Genomic DNA, 15436 nt, shown 5'->3' on the forward strand with positions numbered 1-15436 from the left:
TTCAACATTTATTTTTATTTTATCAACCAATAGAAGATTGCTTGTTGTTCCAATTGGACCTCTTCCAAGATATCCATAAAACAGGAGATAGATGTGTTCAGGGAGTCATTCTTGCCTCCCCCCACACTAGGAAATGCTAAGGAATATGTCACAGTTCACTTACAGACTTCCTGTTGGTTCCAGAGCAGATGTCTGCTGACATGTCTCCCTTTCTCCCATGTTCTCAGGTCTAAGAGGCTTCCTGCCCTGCCTGTCCTCTCTGGGAGAGATGTGAATGTGGAGGTACAGATTCAAAGAAAACATGAAGTGTAAACTTTGGCTCCCTAATTGGGCCTTTCTGGCTCATACTGTAGGATCATGACTATAATGTAGAGAGAAGAACATGTCCTTCCCTCTCCAGGCCCTATTACTTCTTGAGGAGTCCACCCTTGAAGTCAAAACCTTGTTGTGAGGTCAGGAATCAATATTTGCAGCCATTAAGTGGTCTAGCTAGCCCTAGACAATCAGCCCAGCCCCAGAAACTTCTCACAGGGGCTCTGCTCTCTGGGAGTAACATCACTCCTCCAAGCCATTCCTCCTCCAGACTCAGCTCAAAGTACAAAAGGCACAGTTGTGTTGACAAAGTGATGAGAGCAAGTCTCACAGACACACTGGAGAGTGGACAGCAGAAGGCCAGGAGCCTTGCTCCAAGCCTGGAGGGACACTGGCCGAGAGCTTCCCTTTTCTGGAACACAGAGTGACCTCTGGGATCTGACAGACGGGACTTTCCCGTCTGTGAGGAGCTAAACTGGCAGGGAAAGGAAGGGGCCAGAGCACCACCTCTCCCAGGAAAAGATTAAAACCGCTTCGGTGGGAGGAAGTGACAGCAAGTGCAGCCCTCAAGGGTTGATCCGTCAGGGACAATTACACCAGATTTCATCGAATTCAAGTCAAGGTCAAATTACATCCAAAGCTCCTCCAAGCGCTCACTGAAGAAAAAGCAGTGAGAGATGAGGGGGCGCACCCCTGTGGGACGAGAAAGGGAATGAGTTCTTCCGGCCAGACGAGAGCAGGCTAAGTTTTAGAGAGAATCTGTTCCTCCCCCCGAAAGATGCAAGAGTGCGGGCTGTACTTGCTGCCTTCCTGGCATGTCTGTTCCCGAGGAGAAAGGCGGGGCGGTGTCCTGACCACTCTCACCCCGACAGAGAGAGGAATGGGCGAGAAGGGACAGTTCTTTAGTTGCGAAGGTTCGGTCCCACTCGGTTTCATTCTGCCGTTACTGCTAGATACCTTGGCTCTTCACCTTCTTCTAAGGTTGCAGATTGGGACCCACACGGTGAATATGTAAAGTTCTAGCCTGAGATCTGGGAGTCGTTTGCTGTAGAGAATTGGAAGACCCACAAGGCTCTTCACAATCCTGAAGTCCAGATCAGGGGAGGGGGACACAGGCTATTTCCTGTGGGCATGCCTTCGGGAATGCCCTTGGTCCCGGTTCTTTGGGGTTTTTGATTTTGCACCAATGGAAAATGAAGAGGCTGGTGATCTGAAAGTTCCTCTCCCGGCACAACCCTGGGCAGGTGGAGAGGTCATCCCAAAGTTGAAGCTGCTGCTTGTTGTTACTGGCCCAGGGACAGGGGTGCTCTGAGCAAAGGGGGCCACGCAGGGGCCCCCAAACATAGATTTTCCTGCAGAAATGCTGGCCCTCCCCAAGACAAAAGGTGGCCTCTGGTTGGTCAGGCCTGGACTGTTCTGGCTCCAGCCCTTTCCAAAAGGTGAGATGGCGCCACGGGTCCCACTTGGCACTCCTCCGGTGCTGAACGTCCCAGGATTGGAGCTCCTGTCCGGGCCAGGCCCACTGACCCCAGAGTCCCCACAGTCCATAGGGGTCACTAATCCCCCAAAAGCAAAAGGGGGTGGGGCTGTGCTGCCAAACACAGAGCCACAGGCCACATTCTGGTGCGTCTGGGCCACAACCCCCAAACCAGTCTTACTTACTTGGCCAGAGGGAACCCCTGCCGCAGTGCTGCCAAAGTTCGGCCAGATGCCGGCAGGGAGGGGACAGGCGGAGGCCAAGGCAGACAAACCCCCAGAGGGTGACTTCGCATTACTGCTTAAGGCCAGCTGAGCCGGAGCGGGGGTTGGGGTGGGGAAGGCCGCAGCTGAGTTTCCAAAAATGAAAGGGCTACTGAGGCTTGGGCCAAGGGCTGGTTGGGCCCCTTGCTTCTGCCCACCTGTAGCCCCCAATGCCTGCTGGAGAGTGGCTCCTGGGGAGAACGGGAAGAGTGGCCCTGAGCCAGCCCCTGAGGGATACCCGAGTGTGGATATGGGAGCGGAGATGCTGGATGGTAATGAGGGTTGGGGCGAAGCTACCAGGGCTGAGGCTGACATAGGACAGCCCACACCCTGCAAGCTGGCAGTGCTTTTACTAGGCGATATCTGCACAGCGCTGGAAAGAACCTGGCTAAAGATGGTGACCGTGTGCACGGTAGGAACAGTAGTACGCGGGTGTGCTGGGAAGATGAAGCTTGTGGTCGGGGTGAAGCTGGCCCTGAAGGCACAGGTAGCCCCAAGAAGGAAGGAGTGGCTGGTCGAAGGGGTGGAGTAAGTGCTGCCGGGGGTACCGGTAACATTCACAATGGCCAAATCCAATGGTGGCACGAAAGAACGGTCTTTGGGGGGGGTGGCCATGATGCCAGAGAGAGCCTTGACTGGGCCATGGAGGAGGTGGGTTGAAGCAGGAGAGGTCTGCTCGAAAGAGAAAGGAGCGATCGTGGGCAGGGGAGTCAGGATGCTTGAAGATGTTGTAGTGGCCACTGAAGTTGTGGAATATGAAGAGACTCCAATCTCCCTCTTGGGTGGGAGCCCCAACATGGGGCTTGACGTGGGGTCCGCAGAAGCTGTGGCTTCAGGAGGTGCAGAGGCAGGAAGATGGGGCGCTGGGCTGCTCATTCCGGACAGAGGACTCAGCCCCGGGAGCACCACAGGGCCGCCAGCAGTCCCCTCGGCCTGAGAGGATGGAGGGGGCCATGTGGCATCAGTCGCCGGTGATGTGGGAGCAACAGAGGTCAGAAGGATGAAAGCTGACATGGGTCTGGAGTCTGAAGAGGTGCCTGAAAGGGGCTCTGACCGTGAGCAGCCCTGGGACGACAGCGGGCCGCCCTCCTTCAGGGAGACTGCCTCTCCCGTGGCTGGTGGGAGGGCCAGGGGAGACTCCCGCATTTCTGTGAGGCTCTCCAGCTGTGGATTTGGGTTCTGGGTTGGAGCAGGGCCTGCAGAAGGCAGGGCGAGAGGCAGGGAAGGCTGAAGAGCAGAGCACGTCTCAGGGACAGAGTCTGTGGTGAGATCGGTTGTCTGCTCTCCGGCTTTATTGCTCCCCTGGAGTTCACCTTTCTCCCCTAACGCCAGTTCCTCTCCAGGGTCTGCATCACGAAGCTGGGGAGGTGGGGTCGGTGCCAGCAGGTCCCCAGGACTAGAGAGCAGCCCAGAGCTGCCAGATGCTTCTGGGGACCCGTCTGATTCCAGTGAGACTGGAGAGTGAGACCGATGACCCTTTTCTGCCTTTTTTACTGGCCATTCTGGTGTCTGTAGGGACACTCTGGAAACATTTCTCTTCCAGAGCTCAGAGAAAGTTCTCGCAGAACTGTAAGAACTTGCGATCGCATTTCTTCTGGAGCCGAGCAGGCCACCTGTGTGTGTGCTGGCCAAGGAGCTCAGGTAGGAGCAACTGGGCCTCTCCGTCAAGCTACGATCCGAACTCCAGGGCTTGAGGTTTCTCTTCAGAGGCCCAGGCCTGGGCACAAAAGAAGTGAGAGCTCCGTGTTTCACCAGGGGCCTAAAGGCGGATGCTCTGGTGTCTGGACTCCTGATTTCACTGTGTGAGTCCTCGGGAAACAGTGGCTCATCAAACCTCACTCTCCCTTTCTGGCACTCTCCGAGGGCCCTCAGCACCGTCTCCTTTGCACACGGGTCTGGGGGCTTCTGAGAGGGTGAAGACTCTGCAGAGTCCATGTCCTCTGCGGGAGAAGTAGTGGGAAGCGCTCTCGGCTCAGGAGGAGCTATCTTGATGGTCACCGGGCTCCCTGCTGCCCTGGGGTGCCGAAGAGACCAGAGAGTCCGCTGGAGGTAACTGTCCCACCAGTCTGAGGGAAGAGGCCCCACGATGGAATTCTGGGACCTCTCCATGGGAAAGCGCCTCCAAGCCTCATGGACCGCCCACGCGATGGGACTGGCAGGATCCCGTTTTGGCTGCCTCCTCGCAGGTCGGTGCCGCAGGGCCGGGTGGGCGCGGTGGACGGCCGGAAGCCGGTGGACTTGACGAAGGGGCTGAGCCGGCCGGCGGTTCCGCGGCCTCTCGGTCGAGTCCGTGCGCGCCTGCGCGGGAGACGACGGCTGGGACCCCGGCCTGCCCAGGTAACTGCCCATGCGGGGCGCCGAGGCGGGTCGGTTCCCCCGGTTTCTGACGGACTCAGCCGGAGTCGGAGCGCGCCGTGTTCCGCTGACGGTTGGGATCCTGGCGCGAGGAAAGTGCGAGGGTCTCGGGGCACTCGGCAGCCCCCAGGCCCGGCACCCACAGGTCGGCGCCCCGTGGGAACAGAGGAGAAGGGCCCCGGCAGCCCCAGGAACTTACGGTGCGGTTTGGACGCTTCGGCGGGGCGCTGGGGCCTGTGCGCTCTCGGCTGCGGCTGCGGCGCGCGCCGGAGAGGGGCCGGGGGGCAGCGCGCGGCCTGGCTCCGCGCCCGCAGCGCCATCCGGGACCGCGCGGCTGGGACCGTGAGGCCGTGAGACCTGGCTCCGCGCCCGCAACGCCGTCCGGGAGCCGCGGTCGAGTGGGCGCCGGGTCTCCAGGCTCTGGCTGCGGCCACTCGGGGGTCCAGGCGCGCGGCCCCGGAGTCGGGGCAAGCCGCGCGGGGTGGGTGGGGGCGGCGCTCGGAGCGCGCAGGGCTGGGGAGCCGACCGGGACCCCCGGCCGCCAGCAGCCCGGGACGCTGATTTGGGGGATTCGGCGGGCGTTTCCCCCGCTTCTGCGTTCCGGCTGCCCTTACCTTTTCGCCTCCAGGGCCAGCCTCCGCCGGAAGGACGAGCTCCTGACGCCGCCACCTCCCGGGCCCGTCCCGGCTCTTCTCCCCCGGGCCGAATCCCGGTCGCCCCTCAGTTGTCAGCGGGATGACGGGAGGCGGGTGGGGAGGGGCCGAGCGCGGCAGTGGCTCCGGGCGCAGCGGCGGTGGCGCCGCGAGGCCAGGGCGCTCCCGTCAGTCCCCGGTAGCAGCGGGTCGGGACGGAGAGACTCTAGTGACAGGTTGGAGGGAACACTCTTCCCTGGTGCGCAATAGTTTCCCTTCTCGAGCCCTTCGTGACTTTCTGTGGTTGAATCTGCTCCTGGAATTTCCCCTGCCGGCGATTTCAGGGCCCTCGGGAAAGAAAAGTCCTCCCTGCTCCATTCAGTTAAAAGTACAAGGTTCTGAATAGAAGACCCGAGAGGCAGAGATTTCTGGGCAGAGGAAAGGGTAGAAGTCTTCTGCTTCCCAGGAGTCAAGACCCGAGACTGCTCTCGCCACCTCTGCTGGGCGCCCAGAGGCCTGGGTGGTTCCAGATCGTGACTTTCAGACGGGTTTCCCGGAGGGTTTCTGCGCTGTCAGCCTCTCTAGACTCCAAAGTATCCTGAAGCAATTTTTCACAGATAAAGTGACCACAGGGTCAGCCCTAGGGCTCCGAGCAGCCATTAAAGTTAACCTGGGAAGTTCCCTGCTCACTTTCCAGGAGAGAGAGGGGGAAGGGTGGGTAGGATTCAGCAGCAGGAGATCAGCCTCCGGGGAGTTGAACTCAGGGTAGGGGCAGCACAGAGAAAACCTTGAGACTGGGCCCTGAATTAGTGTGTAGGCGGCAAGCTGAGCAGGTGATGGGCCTGGGGAGGGCAGAGGACAAGGGGCAGATCTTGGGCATAGGACAGGAGAGGGTCCATGGGAGGATTCTTTTAAGAGAAAGAAAACAGGGGAATAACCAGAATGTCGGCAAACGGAACCTAGTTAAATAACTTATAGTACAGCTGTAAGATAGGATAACAAAGATAAGGCAGACCTTTATATATTAATGTTTGTCTATGTCCATGATACATAAGGCTTCTTCCTAACCTCATATAATTTTAAATTCTAGGCTTTATTTGTGTGAAAACGTAGCTGTAGATTTCTAAGTAGAGATGTGGTCAGCAAAGAAGGGAGGATATTGACCAAAGTACTAACATGCAGTTATCTCAGGTGTGGTACTGGAGTTGATTTGCAACGAATTCTTTTTGGTTTTCCTGCACTGTGTCATATTTTCTACAAGATTCTATCTCATTAAAAAAAAAAAAAAACTATTTCCATTTTTAAAGAGAAAGTTTAAAAAGGAAAAAAAGTTGCAAAGATGTAATTGAACTCAGTATCTGGAGCCAGGAGATAAGAAGGAGGGTGTTGAAAGAATTCAGGATTCCAGGCAAAAAGGCCTAAGTAGGGATGTGGTCTTTGATCCTTTGACAACCGCTTGGCGGGGGTGCAGAGAGATTGAGAAGAAAGAACAGAAGATGCATGATGGCTTGACAATAGTGGCACTGAGTTAGAGGTCCCCGCCCCGTAAGGAGACAGTATTAAACATCTTGGTGTTGAAAGAAAACATTGATCAACTGGATTTCATTAAAATTAAAAACTTCCACTCAGCCAAAGACGCTGTTAAGAGAATGAAAAGACAAGCCACAGACTGAGAAGATGTTTGCAAAACCTATCTGATAAAGAACTGGTATCCAAAATATACATAAACCTGTCAAAATTCACAATGAGTTTTTTAAAAGTTAGTTTAGAAACGGGTAAGTCACCATGGAAGATACATGGATGGCAAATATGCTTGTGAAATGATGCCTGACTTCGGACATCAGGATCAGGAGAGAATCGCAAAGGCAAGCATCAGGGAGATACCAGGACAGCCACGTTAGAGTGGCTGCAATCCAGGACACTGGTGACGCCAGATGTTAGTGAGGATGTGGAGCAACAGGAACTCTCACGCATTGCTGGTGGGAATGCAAAATGGTACGGCCACTTTGGAAGACAGTTTGGAATAATAAATAAATAAAACAGTCTTACCATGCCCGCTGGCAATCAAACTTCTAGGTATTTACCTAAATGAGCTGAAAAGTTTTATTCACACAAAAACCTGCACATGAATGTTTGTAGAAGCTTTATCTATAATTGCCAGGAATTGGAAGCAACCAGAAAACACTTCAGTGGAGGAACGTGATAAACCATGGCACAGTCATACAATGGAATATTATTCAGCACTGAGCAGAGATGAGCTAGCAAGTCATGAAAAGACAAGGAGGAGCCTCAAATCTATATTGATTGCTTCCTGAACAAAACCAATCTGAAGAAGGCTACCTACAGTGTGATTCCAACTACATGACATTCTGGAATGCACAAGCCTATAGAGAGTAAAAGGATCAGAGAAAGTTTTATTCTCTATGAAACTATAATGGGGGATACATGGTGTTATGAATGGCAAAACCCATAGAGTGTACAGCAGGAGAGTGAAGCCTGATGTAAACTGTGGACTTTAGTTACTAATAATGTATCAGTGTTGATTCATCAGTTTTAACAAATGCCCCACACCAGTGCAAGATGTTGTTAAGAGGGGAAACTAGGAGTGGAAGTGGCGGGAGGAGAAAGTATATGGAAAGTTTCCGTACTTTCTGTTCAGTTTTTCTGTAAATCTAAAACGGTTCTTAAAAGATAAAATCTGCTAATTTAAAAAATTAAGATAAATTTTCCTTGTCTTGGAGTTTGGACTTCCATGCCTCACTCCTCTTCAAATTGCTTTGCGATTTGTAAAATAGTGCCATAAAATGTAAATCCCAGGAATGTAATTATTTTGTTATTTAAGCAGGTAATGCACACATTCAGCACATTATCAGGTATGCAAGAAATTATGGCAATTTTTTTAAACAGTTTTAGTCCACAAAACTGACAAGCAGTTTAGCGTAGCTTAATTTACCCATCTGCCCTCTTGCATAACTTAGTCTTCCCCAGGACCTAGGCCCAGCGCCTTGGGATGAACTGTGAACTCAAATCAGTTTTGAGGAAGCTCCCAGCAAATATGTTTTAAAGAACCAGTAACTAGGGGTGCTGTTACCATGTCCACTACTATTGGGTGGCAAGGCAGTGGGGGTAAGGAACATGGATATAACCCGCAGAGTGGCTGGAAAATTCCAGGGGCACAAGATTGATGTCGAGGAGGTACTGGGTGGGCTGTGTGGAGAGAGACCAGGGAGGGGTGCTGCCTAGAAAGAGGACAGATGGTCAGTCAAGGCCACTTCCTGAACAGAAGATGGTAGAGCCCAGAAGGCAGACCTGAGGGGAGGGAGGCTGAAGGTAGCCAGGATGGGGGTGGGGCAGGAGGAAGGCCTTGGAGGGCAGGGTTGCTGGAGAGTAAAGCAGATTTGGAGTAGGATAAGATGGAGGGAGGCCAGGCAGAAAGCCACAGTGGGGCAGGGGTGGGACACAGGGCCCTCAGGCTCTGACCTTGACCAAAAGAGTCCTCTAAAAGAGGGGCCAGTTTCTGTGCATAGAAAGATGCTATATACATTTGAAAAAAAAAAAAAAAAACCTTTTATGTGTTTTGGAAAGTAAGTAAAAATAAAACCAGTTTCTGGACTCAGGACAGAAGAAGTGGTGGCTTCCACTTCTCTCTTGGGATAGTACTTCTAGGGAGCCACAGTGTTAGAATGACCAAAAAGGACCTGAGCAACTGCAGGGCAGCGTGGCACAGAGCCGAGAGAACACAGCTGCAGGAGGCCTATCCAGCAGCCGGAGAAGATAAAAGATTGGAGGCAGGGACCCAGGTCCTCAGAAGAGGTTGCTGGCCTGCTGCACTGTGAGCCTGAGGGTTTATAATGAGGCTAGTTTGGGGAGTGTGGGAAACAACCACAGACATCAAAGAAGTCGTTGCTGCTGGAACCTACTAGTGTCAGAGTGTGTGGTGTGGGGATGCCGAGCACCTGCAGGATGGAGGCTCTCCCTTCTCCCTACTTCCAGGCTTCCAGCCTCCCCCAGGTCACCAGGGCACAGCCAAGGAAGAAAGAGGAGTGGAGGATGGTTTGAAGTCCCAGCTCCCGCTTCACAAAGCAGACTGCGGGAGTGTTAACACCATCAGTGTCAAGTTCAGAAACCCACAAAGGACCTATCTCGTGAGGCAGAGCTCTGTGGAACGTCTGTAAAGAACAGCAAAAGAACGAGAGACCTAAAATAGTAATGCCTGTGGGTACAAAGAAAAGATGAAATTGAAGAGGACGATATCTGAGGCACTGGCAGTGTTTGATTTTATAAGCCATGTTATGCAAATCCGTGTGTCCGTTTGACTTCTTTCATACAGTGTGTTGTTGAAGGGGAGAGTAGTTGTAGGCGTTCCCATTTTCACAGTGAAATATACTGCATCATATTAAATCTTATGTTGCTGAAGGCAATTAAAATACAATAAAAAATTTTCAGTCCTAAGTAGGTCATCTTGTACATATCAACTAATACAGGTAATAGGGATGCTATTAACATTTGGGGGTTAGCTCATGGAAAGAAACAGCATTTCAGCTTGCTTTTTAATACAACTTCAGAAATATAAACCCACTCGAAATGTTCTGCTGTCACAGCAGTTTTCTAGGGATAAAAATTCCCTGGGAAACTGCAGGGAGGCCCGCCTAAGCTGCTGAGTGAAGTTCGTGGCTGAGTCGGATCAGAGTCCTGCAGCCCTGGGGGATACAGTAAGGCGTGCCTCATTTGTGTTGGAAAAAAGCATGTGTGCCCAGGGGTGAATCTTCCAATTTTAATTAATGATTCTATTTGCCAGGAAGACGTGGCGTCTGGAAAGCAGTCTGTGGCTCCTCTGGACACATCGGGGCAAATCCACTCCGCAGAGACATGTTCCCCAAGGATAACAAGTCCGAGCCAGGCCCAGCCTTGTCTGTGAGTGTGCTGAGCTGTCTGGGCTGCCCTGCACAGCTTGAGGAAGCGTCTGTCTATCTGCAGCGAGGGCAGAAGCCTCCTTTGGTGAGTGTTCTCCAAAGCCTTCTGCTCTGAGAATTTGAGGGAGGCTTGCAGCTGCTGGAAGCTTTTCTTATTCCCATTTAGCGTTGGCCCATGGGTCCAGCCCTGTGTTTGGCTTATTGCTTTGCTGTCCTCATCTTGAAATTCCTAATGCATTTCCCTGAGGGGTCCTGTGTTTGCATCTTGTGCTGAGACCTGCCAGTTTATTAGCCCGCACAACCTTCATCAATCTCTCCCTTTCCCAAATTAATGTGCTTTACCCTCACGTTTTTCTCCTGCTATTTCAGTGTTAGCTCTTATTAATTTGGGTGTACCACACACTGATTCTTTTTCTTTGTGTTTCGCTTTATTTTTTTTCTCCCTTCCTTTATTTCTCTTTTTCTTTTCTGCTACTGGCTTGCTACTTGCAGTGGCCGGCAGTGGATGGATGTGAGAGGCTGCCTGCCTGGGGTCAGTTCCGTTCCTGCTGTGGATTAACAGGGAGGTTCCGGGCTGGTTTCTCAGTCCCTCTGGTCCCACACTTTCACATTATTTGTTTTCACGATTCCTCTCACATTGTATTTTACTTTTTATTTTATTCATTTATTGTAAACATAATATTCTGTGTTTTGTTATTTTCTTCTTATTTTAAGTCATTTGGACACCCAGCGTGAGGCTTGAACTCATAATCCTGAGATCAAGAGTTATAGGCTCCCCGCGCTGAGCCAGCCAGGTGCCCCATCCTCTCACATTTTAAATCTATTTTGGCATTTATCATTTTGCTCAAGCTTTACTTAATTCCATTCATTACATCCCTCTAATTTTTTTTTATTCTTCTGCTGTTCTTTGTACTTGATACAGTAAACGACTTCCTTAAAAGATCTGATTCTCAATCTCCTTTGCTGGGTCACCTGCCTTCTGTTATAACTTCTCTTGTTTCCCTCTGCTTCCCGTTCTATTCATCTTTATTCTGCCTCCGTTTATTTCTCATTTAAGGGTTTGCATACTTCCCAGATATTTTACATATTCTCTTTATGCTTTTTACAACCACTTGTGGACAGAGCCATCCTCCTGTCTCCTGTAACTAGATCTCTAACATCCATAAGTGCTTCTGCTTTTCTCTGATTTCGCAAGTAAATGTGTGGAACTTTTCTTCTTCTTCTCTCCGATAGCCTTTAAAATTTTTTTTCCACAGAATTCTTCATGTTCTAGCATTCTCCTTTTTCCTCATACTGTATCTTCTTTGAGCTTCATTTCTCCCATTACCATAGCGTTTATTTCTTATTTTACACTTTTCCTTCACGGATTTATATGTTACATTTTTATTTTCTCTTTCTTTATTTTTACTCCTCTTTCCACTCATCCTCCTTAATTTCTTCTTTTCCCTCTTTATGTATGCTTATCCTTTATTAAATATTTTATATTACTTTTTAATCCTTGTGTGTTAAACAAGATTTCTAGTTTTATTTTAATCATACTTCTAATAATTCTGTAAATTTTCTCCCTCTCTCTCTCTCTCTCTCTCTCTATATATATATATATATATATATAATTCACCTTCTCTGAGCAGCTTTAGCTAATGTGTATTTTTTAATACTTTCAACAAATGCCACCCTGAATGATGCTCCATCTTGAGGGGACCGTTGCAAACAAAGGTCGCTGTGCCATTCTCTCAGAGAACCACCAAACAGGTCAGAATGCAAAACCACAAATTGTATTTTACCATGCAGTCTGTATTGCCTCCCCCTTCATTTCAACAAGCCACCCCAGTACAGAGAGCGTTGAAGCTGGGGAAGGCAGGATGGTAGGTGGGTAGGCAGAAGGGCCATAATACTTTCCTAGAAAAGCAAGCACTCTTTTTCTCATTAAGCGCTCCCCTTGTTCCTCCAAGTTTTCTGTTAGATTTCAGATTTCCAAAAATGTTGGTTCTGTTCATTGTTGCCAGTGGTTGGCCATGGTTGCTCCCAGGGAGGGAGTGATTCTTGGAGCCCCCAGCTCTGACATTTCCATGATGCCCCTCCTGTGTCTTTATCTGTAAAGCACATTTCATGCAGGCGGATTGTAACTGACTCTTGCTTTTTTTCTTTTTTTGGTCTTGTCGGACAACCTATACCTTTTAATTGTTATGCTTAGCCTAATTACATTTGATTTATGTAATTTGTAATTTAGGTGGCTATAACGCTACCATCTTGTGGTTTTTCTATTTGTCCCCCTTGTTATTTGTTTCTCTCCGCCCACCCCTTTTTGGCCTTATTCTGGATTAGTTTTAAGCAAGGATGTGACACAATCAAACACAATTATTTTCCACATAGTAAAAGAGTTGAATGGCAAAGTTGAGCAAGAAAATTGAACTAATTTGGGGTGCCTGGGTGGCTCAGTTGGTTGGACGACTGCCTTTGGCTCAGGTCATGATCCTGGGGTCCCGGGATCGAGTCCCACATCGGGCTCCCAGCTCCATGGGGAGTCTGCTTCTCCCTCTGACCTTCTCCTCGCTCATGTTCTCTCTCACTGTTTCTCTCTCAAATAAATAAATAAAATCTTAAAAAAGAAAATTGAACTAATTATAAATGTACCACAAAAGAGATTTTCAAGGCATGAGTTAAAAAATAAATGGGGATGGGGCGCCTGGGGGGCTCAACTGGTTCAGGGTCTGCCTTTGGCTCAGATCGTGACCTCAGGGTCCCAGGATCGAGCCTCATGTGGAGCCTATGTCGGGCTTCCTGCTCAGTGGGGACTTTACTTCTCCCCTCCACTCATGCTGTCTCTGTGTCTCAAATAAATAAATAAAATCTTAAAAAAAAATGTGGAAGAATGAGCCAGGGAGGGCTATAGTGCTTATATGTGGGGAATAGAATCAGTATGACATTTCTTTGACTGGAGAAGTAGGAGTTATAGAAAATCTTTTTTTGAAAAAATTTTCAGTTTAAAGATTTTATTTATTTATTGGACAGACAGAGATCACAAGTAGGCAGAGAGGCAGACAGACAGAGAGAGAGAGAGGAAGTGAAGCAGGCTCCCTGGTGAGCCGGATACGAGGCTCAATCCCAGGACCCTGGGATCATGACCTGAGCTGAAGGCAGAGGCTTTAACCCACTGAGCCACCCAGGTGCCCCTAAAATCTTAAAATACTACTACTTTCGGCTCTAAACTCAATGCTAATTCCTGAGAGTGGAGAAACAAATCTGGATTATGAACTCATGAGCAGAGTTTGGGAAAGGTTTGCGAGTGTGTGTCTGTGGTCAGTAGTCCTAGAATTCAGGAGGAAAGTGTTGGGTAGAAGCCATTACCAGATAATAATGAGTCACTACAAGTTCCTAAACATGACGGGATTGTCCAGACTCAAGGCTCTTCACATGTAATTTCTCTTGCTTTAGATGTTGAGGATACTTTTTCTTAAGATTTTAATTTTGAATAATCTCTGCACCCAAGGTGGTGCCTGAACCCAGAGCCCCAAGATCAGGAGTTACACGCTGAGACTGCCAGGCAGCCCTGGGCATAGAGGATATTTAGGTTGAAGTTGAAATCATTGGAGTAAATGGGATTGCTAGGAAAGAGCATGCAGGGAGGGCAGAACCCGTGGGAACTGTGTACTTCACATGGTTATGAGGAAGAGTGAATGAAGTGTCGGACAAAGTATCAGACAAGTGCTGGTCGATAGATATTTAGGAAAACTCTTACTATTGAAGGAATTTTATGGAAAAGGCAGGAATAGATTTTAAAAGAAGAGAATGAAAAAAAACCAAAAAGGACATAATTTTTTAAGTTAAGATTTCTACATATACATTGTCCTTAAAAAGGGATAGTTACAGGGCACCTGGGTGGCTCAGTCATTAAGCTTCTGCCTTCGACTTAGGTCAGGATCCCAGGGGATCGAGGGCCCCCCCAATCCCATTAGGGCTCCCTGCTCAAGAAGCAGGCCTCTCCCTCTCCCTCTCCCACTCCCCCTGCTGTGTTCCCTCTCTTTCTCTCTCTCTCTGTCAAATAAATAAATAAATAAATAATCTACCAAAAAAAAAAAGGATAGTTATGGAATTGCTAGGTGGTAATTCAGTGTCTGGAGAAGGGCTGTTTGTTAATTAAATGATAGAGACTTTGTCATCCCTGTGGCCTGACTGGAAAGCAAATTTGTTTTGTTTTTTAATTTTATTTTACTTAAATTCAGTTAATTAGCATATAGTGTATTATTAGTTTCAAAGGTAGAGGTCAGTGAGTCATCAGTCTTATGTAACACCCCGTGCTCAGTATATCACGTGCCCTCCTTAATGCCCATCCCCCCAGTTACCCCACTTCCCTCCCCGCCCCCCCCCCCCCCCCCCCCCCGCCTCTTTTGCCTCCAGCAACACTGTTTGTTTCCTATAGTTAAGAGTCCCTTATGGATTGTCTCCCTCTCATCTTATTTCGAGGAAATTTGCTTAACACCCCCTTAAGGCATCTGATTAACCCTCACTATATCTGTGAACATATTAAATATGTTCCCTAAACAAAGGATGTTTTTTATAACAAGCAAAATTAGCATTTTAACAGCAGAAACTATTCAGTACTTATTAACAGTGTGGTCTAAATATGTTTTATGATTCGTCAAAGAACAGTGTGTGGCAATTATCCTTCTGAAAAGTGGGATTCTCTCCATGTACCGCTGTTGTGAGTTACAAGGATTGCTGTCCATAAAAAGGACAAAATAATTAAAACTAGGAGTTTACAATTAAAAAACAATATTAGAATTGGAAGAAAATTTGCTTTTTCTTACATGCAAAATTTTCCTGGAAAATGGCCTAGAACAATGGTAAAAGTAGGCACATGGAGCTCCACTGCTCATAGCCTTAGACTCTCCTGCAGACATTCCAACAGTACGCGGTGTCCAGCCTCTGCAAGTGTCACAGATGCGCTATGAATTCCTCGGACAGTTGAGCATTTGAACCTTCGGTCTGAGGCCTCAGTGGCTAAGTTTCATATTTGAAATATACTTAATGGGACTCTTTAAGCTATGCTGCTTCAGTGTCAAGTTCCAGAAAAAGCCACGAATGTTTTATTTTCAACTGAAGCAATTTGGGGAATTTTTGTTCTCTTTCAAACAGGCATTGGATTTACGGGCAACTTGCTGCCATTCATTATATATATGTACATTTTATTCATTCTGCCTTATCAGAAAAAGTCATTAGATGTGATTCTCACTCACCTAACTTTGGCTGATGTTAGGGACCCCGTATATGATGACATCCTTTGGAATTAGAAATATTTTGGAGGACATTGGTTGTAAAGCAGTGACACGGAGGGCTTGTATTTGTACTTCTTCGCTACTAAGTCCATCTCAGGCCATTATTATCAGTCCCGCTCATTCCAGGTGGGCACGGTTCAAGCCCAGAATCTTCACACACATTCTGCCCTTGTTCATTCATTTCCTGGATAAGCAATAGCTAATCAAC

General features: G+C 48.8%; 1 protein-coding gene across 1 annotated transcript; it reads right to left on the reverse strand.

The window, feature by feature from the left end:
• Nucleotides 1-4665, reverse strand: POM121L2 (POM121 transmembrane nucleoporin like 2). Its single transcript, XM_032338154.1, has one exon. It carries the CDS (start codon nucleotides 4399-4401, stop codon nucleotides 1429-1431), a length of 2973 nt encoding a protein of 990 aa, XP_032194045.1. The 5' UTR covers nucleotides 4402-4665; the 3' UTR covers nucleotides 1-1428.
• Between the last annotated feature and the right edge of the window lie 10771 nt (nucleotides 4666-15436).

This window comes from Mustela erminea, chromosome 4 (assembly GCF_009829155.1).
Source record: "Mustela erminea isolate mMusErm1 chromosome 4, mMusErm1.Pri, whole genome shotgun sequence".
Lineage (NCBI taxonomy): Eukaryota > Metazoa > Chordata > Mammalia > Carnivora > Mustelidae > Mustela > Mustela erminea.

Excerpts from the sequence above, each read along its gene's own strand:
- POM121L2 (XM_032338154.1), bottom strand. The coding sequence starts at position 4,401 with ATGGGCAGTTACCTGGGCAGGCCGGGGTCCCAGCCGTCGTCTCCCGCG.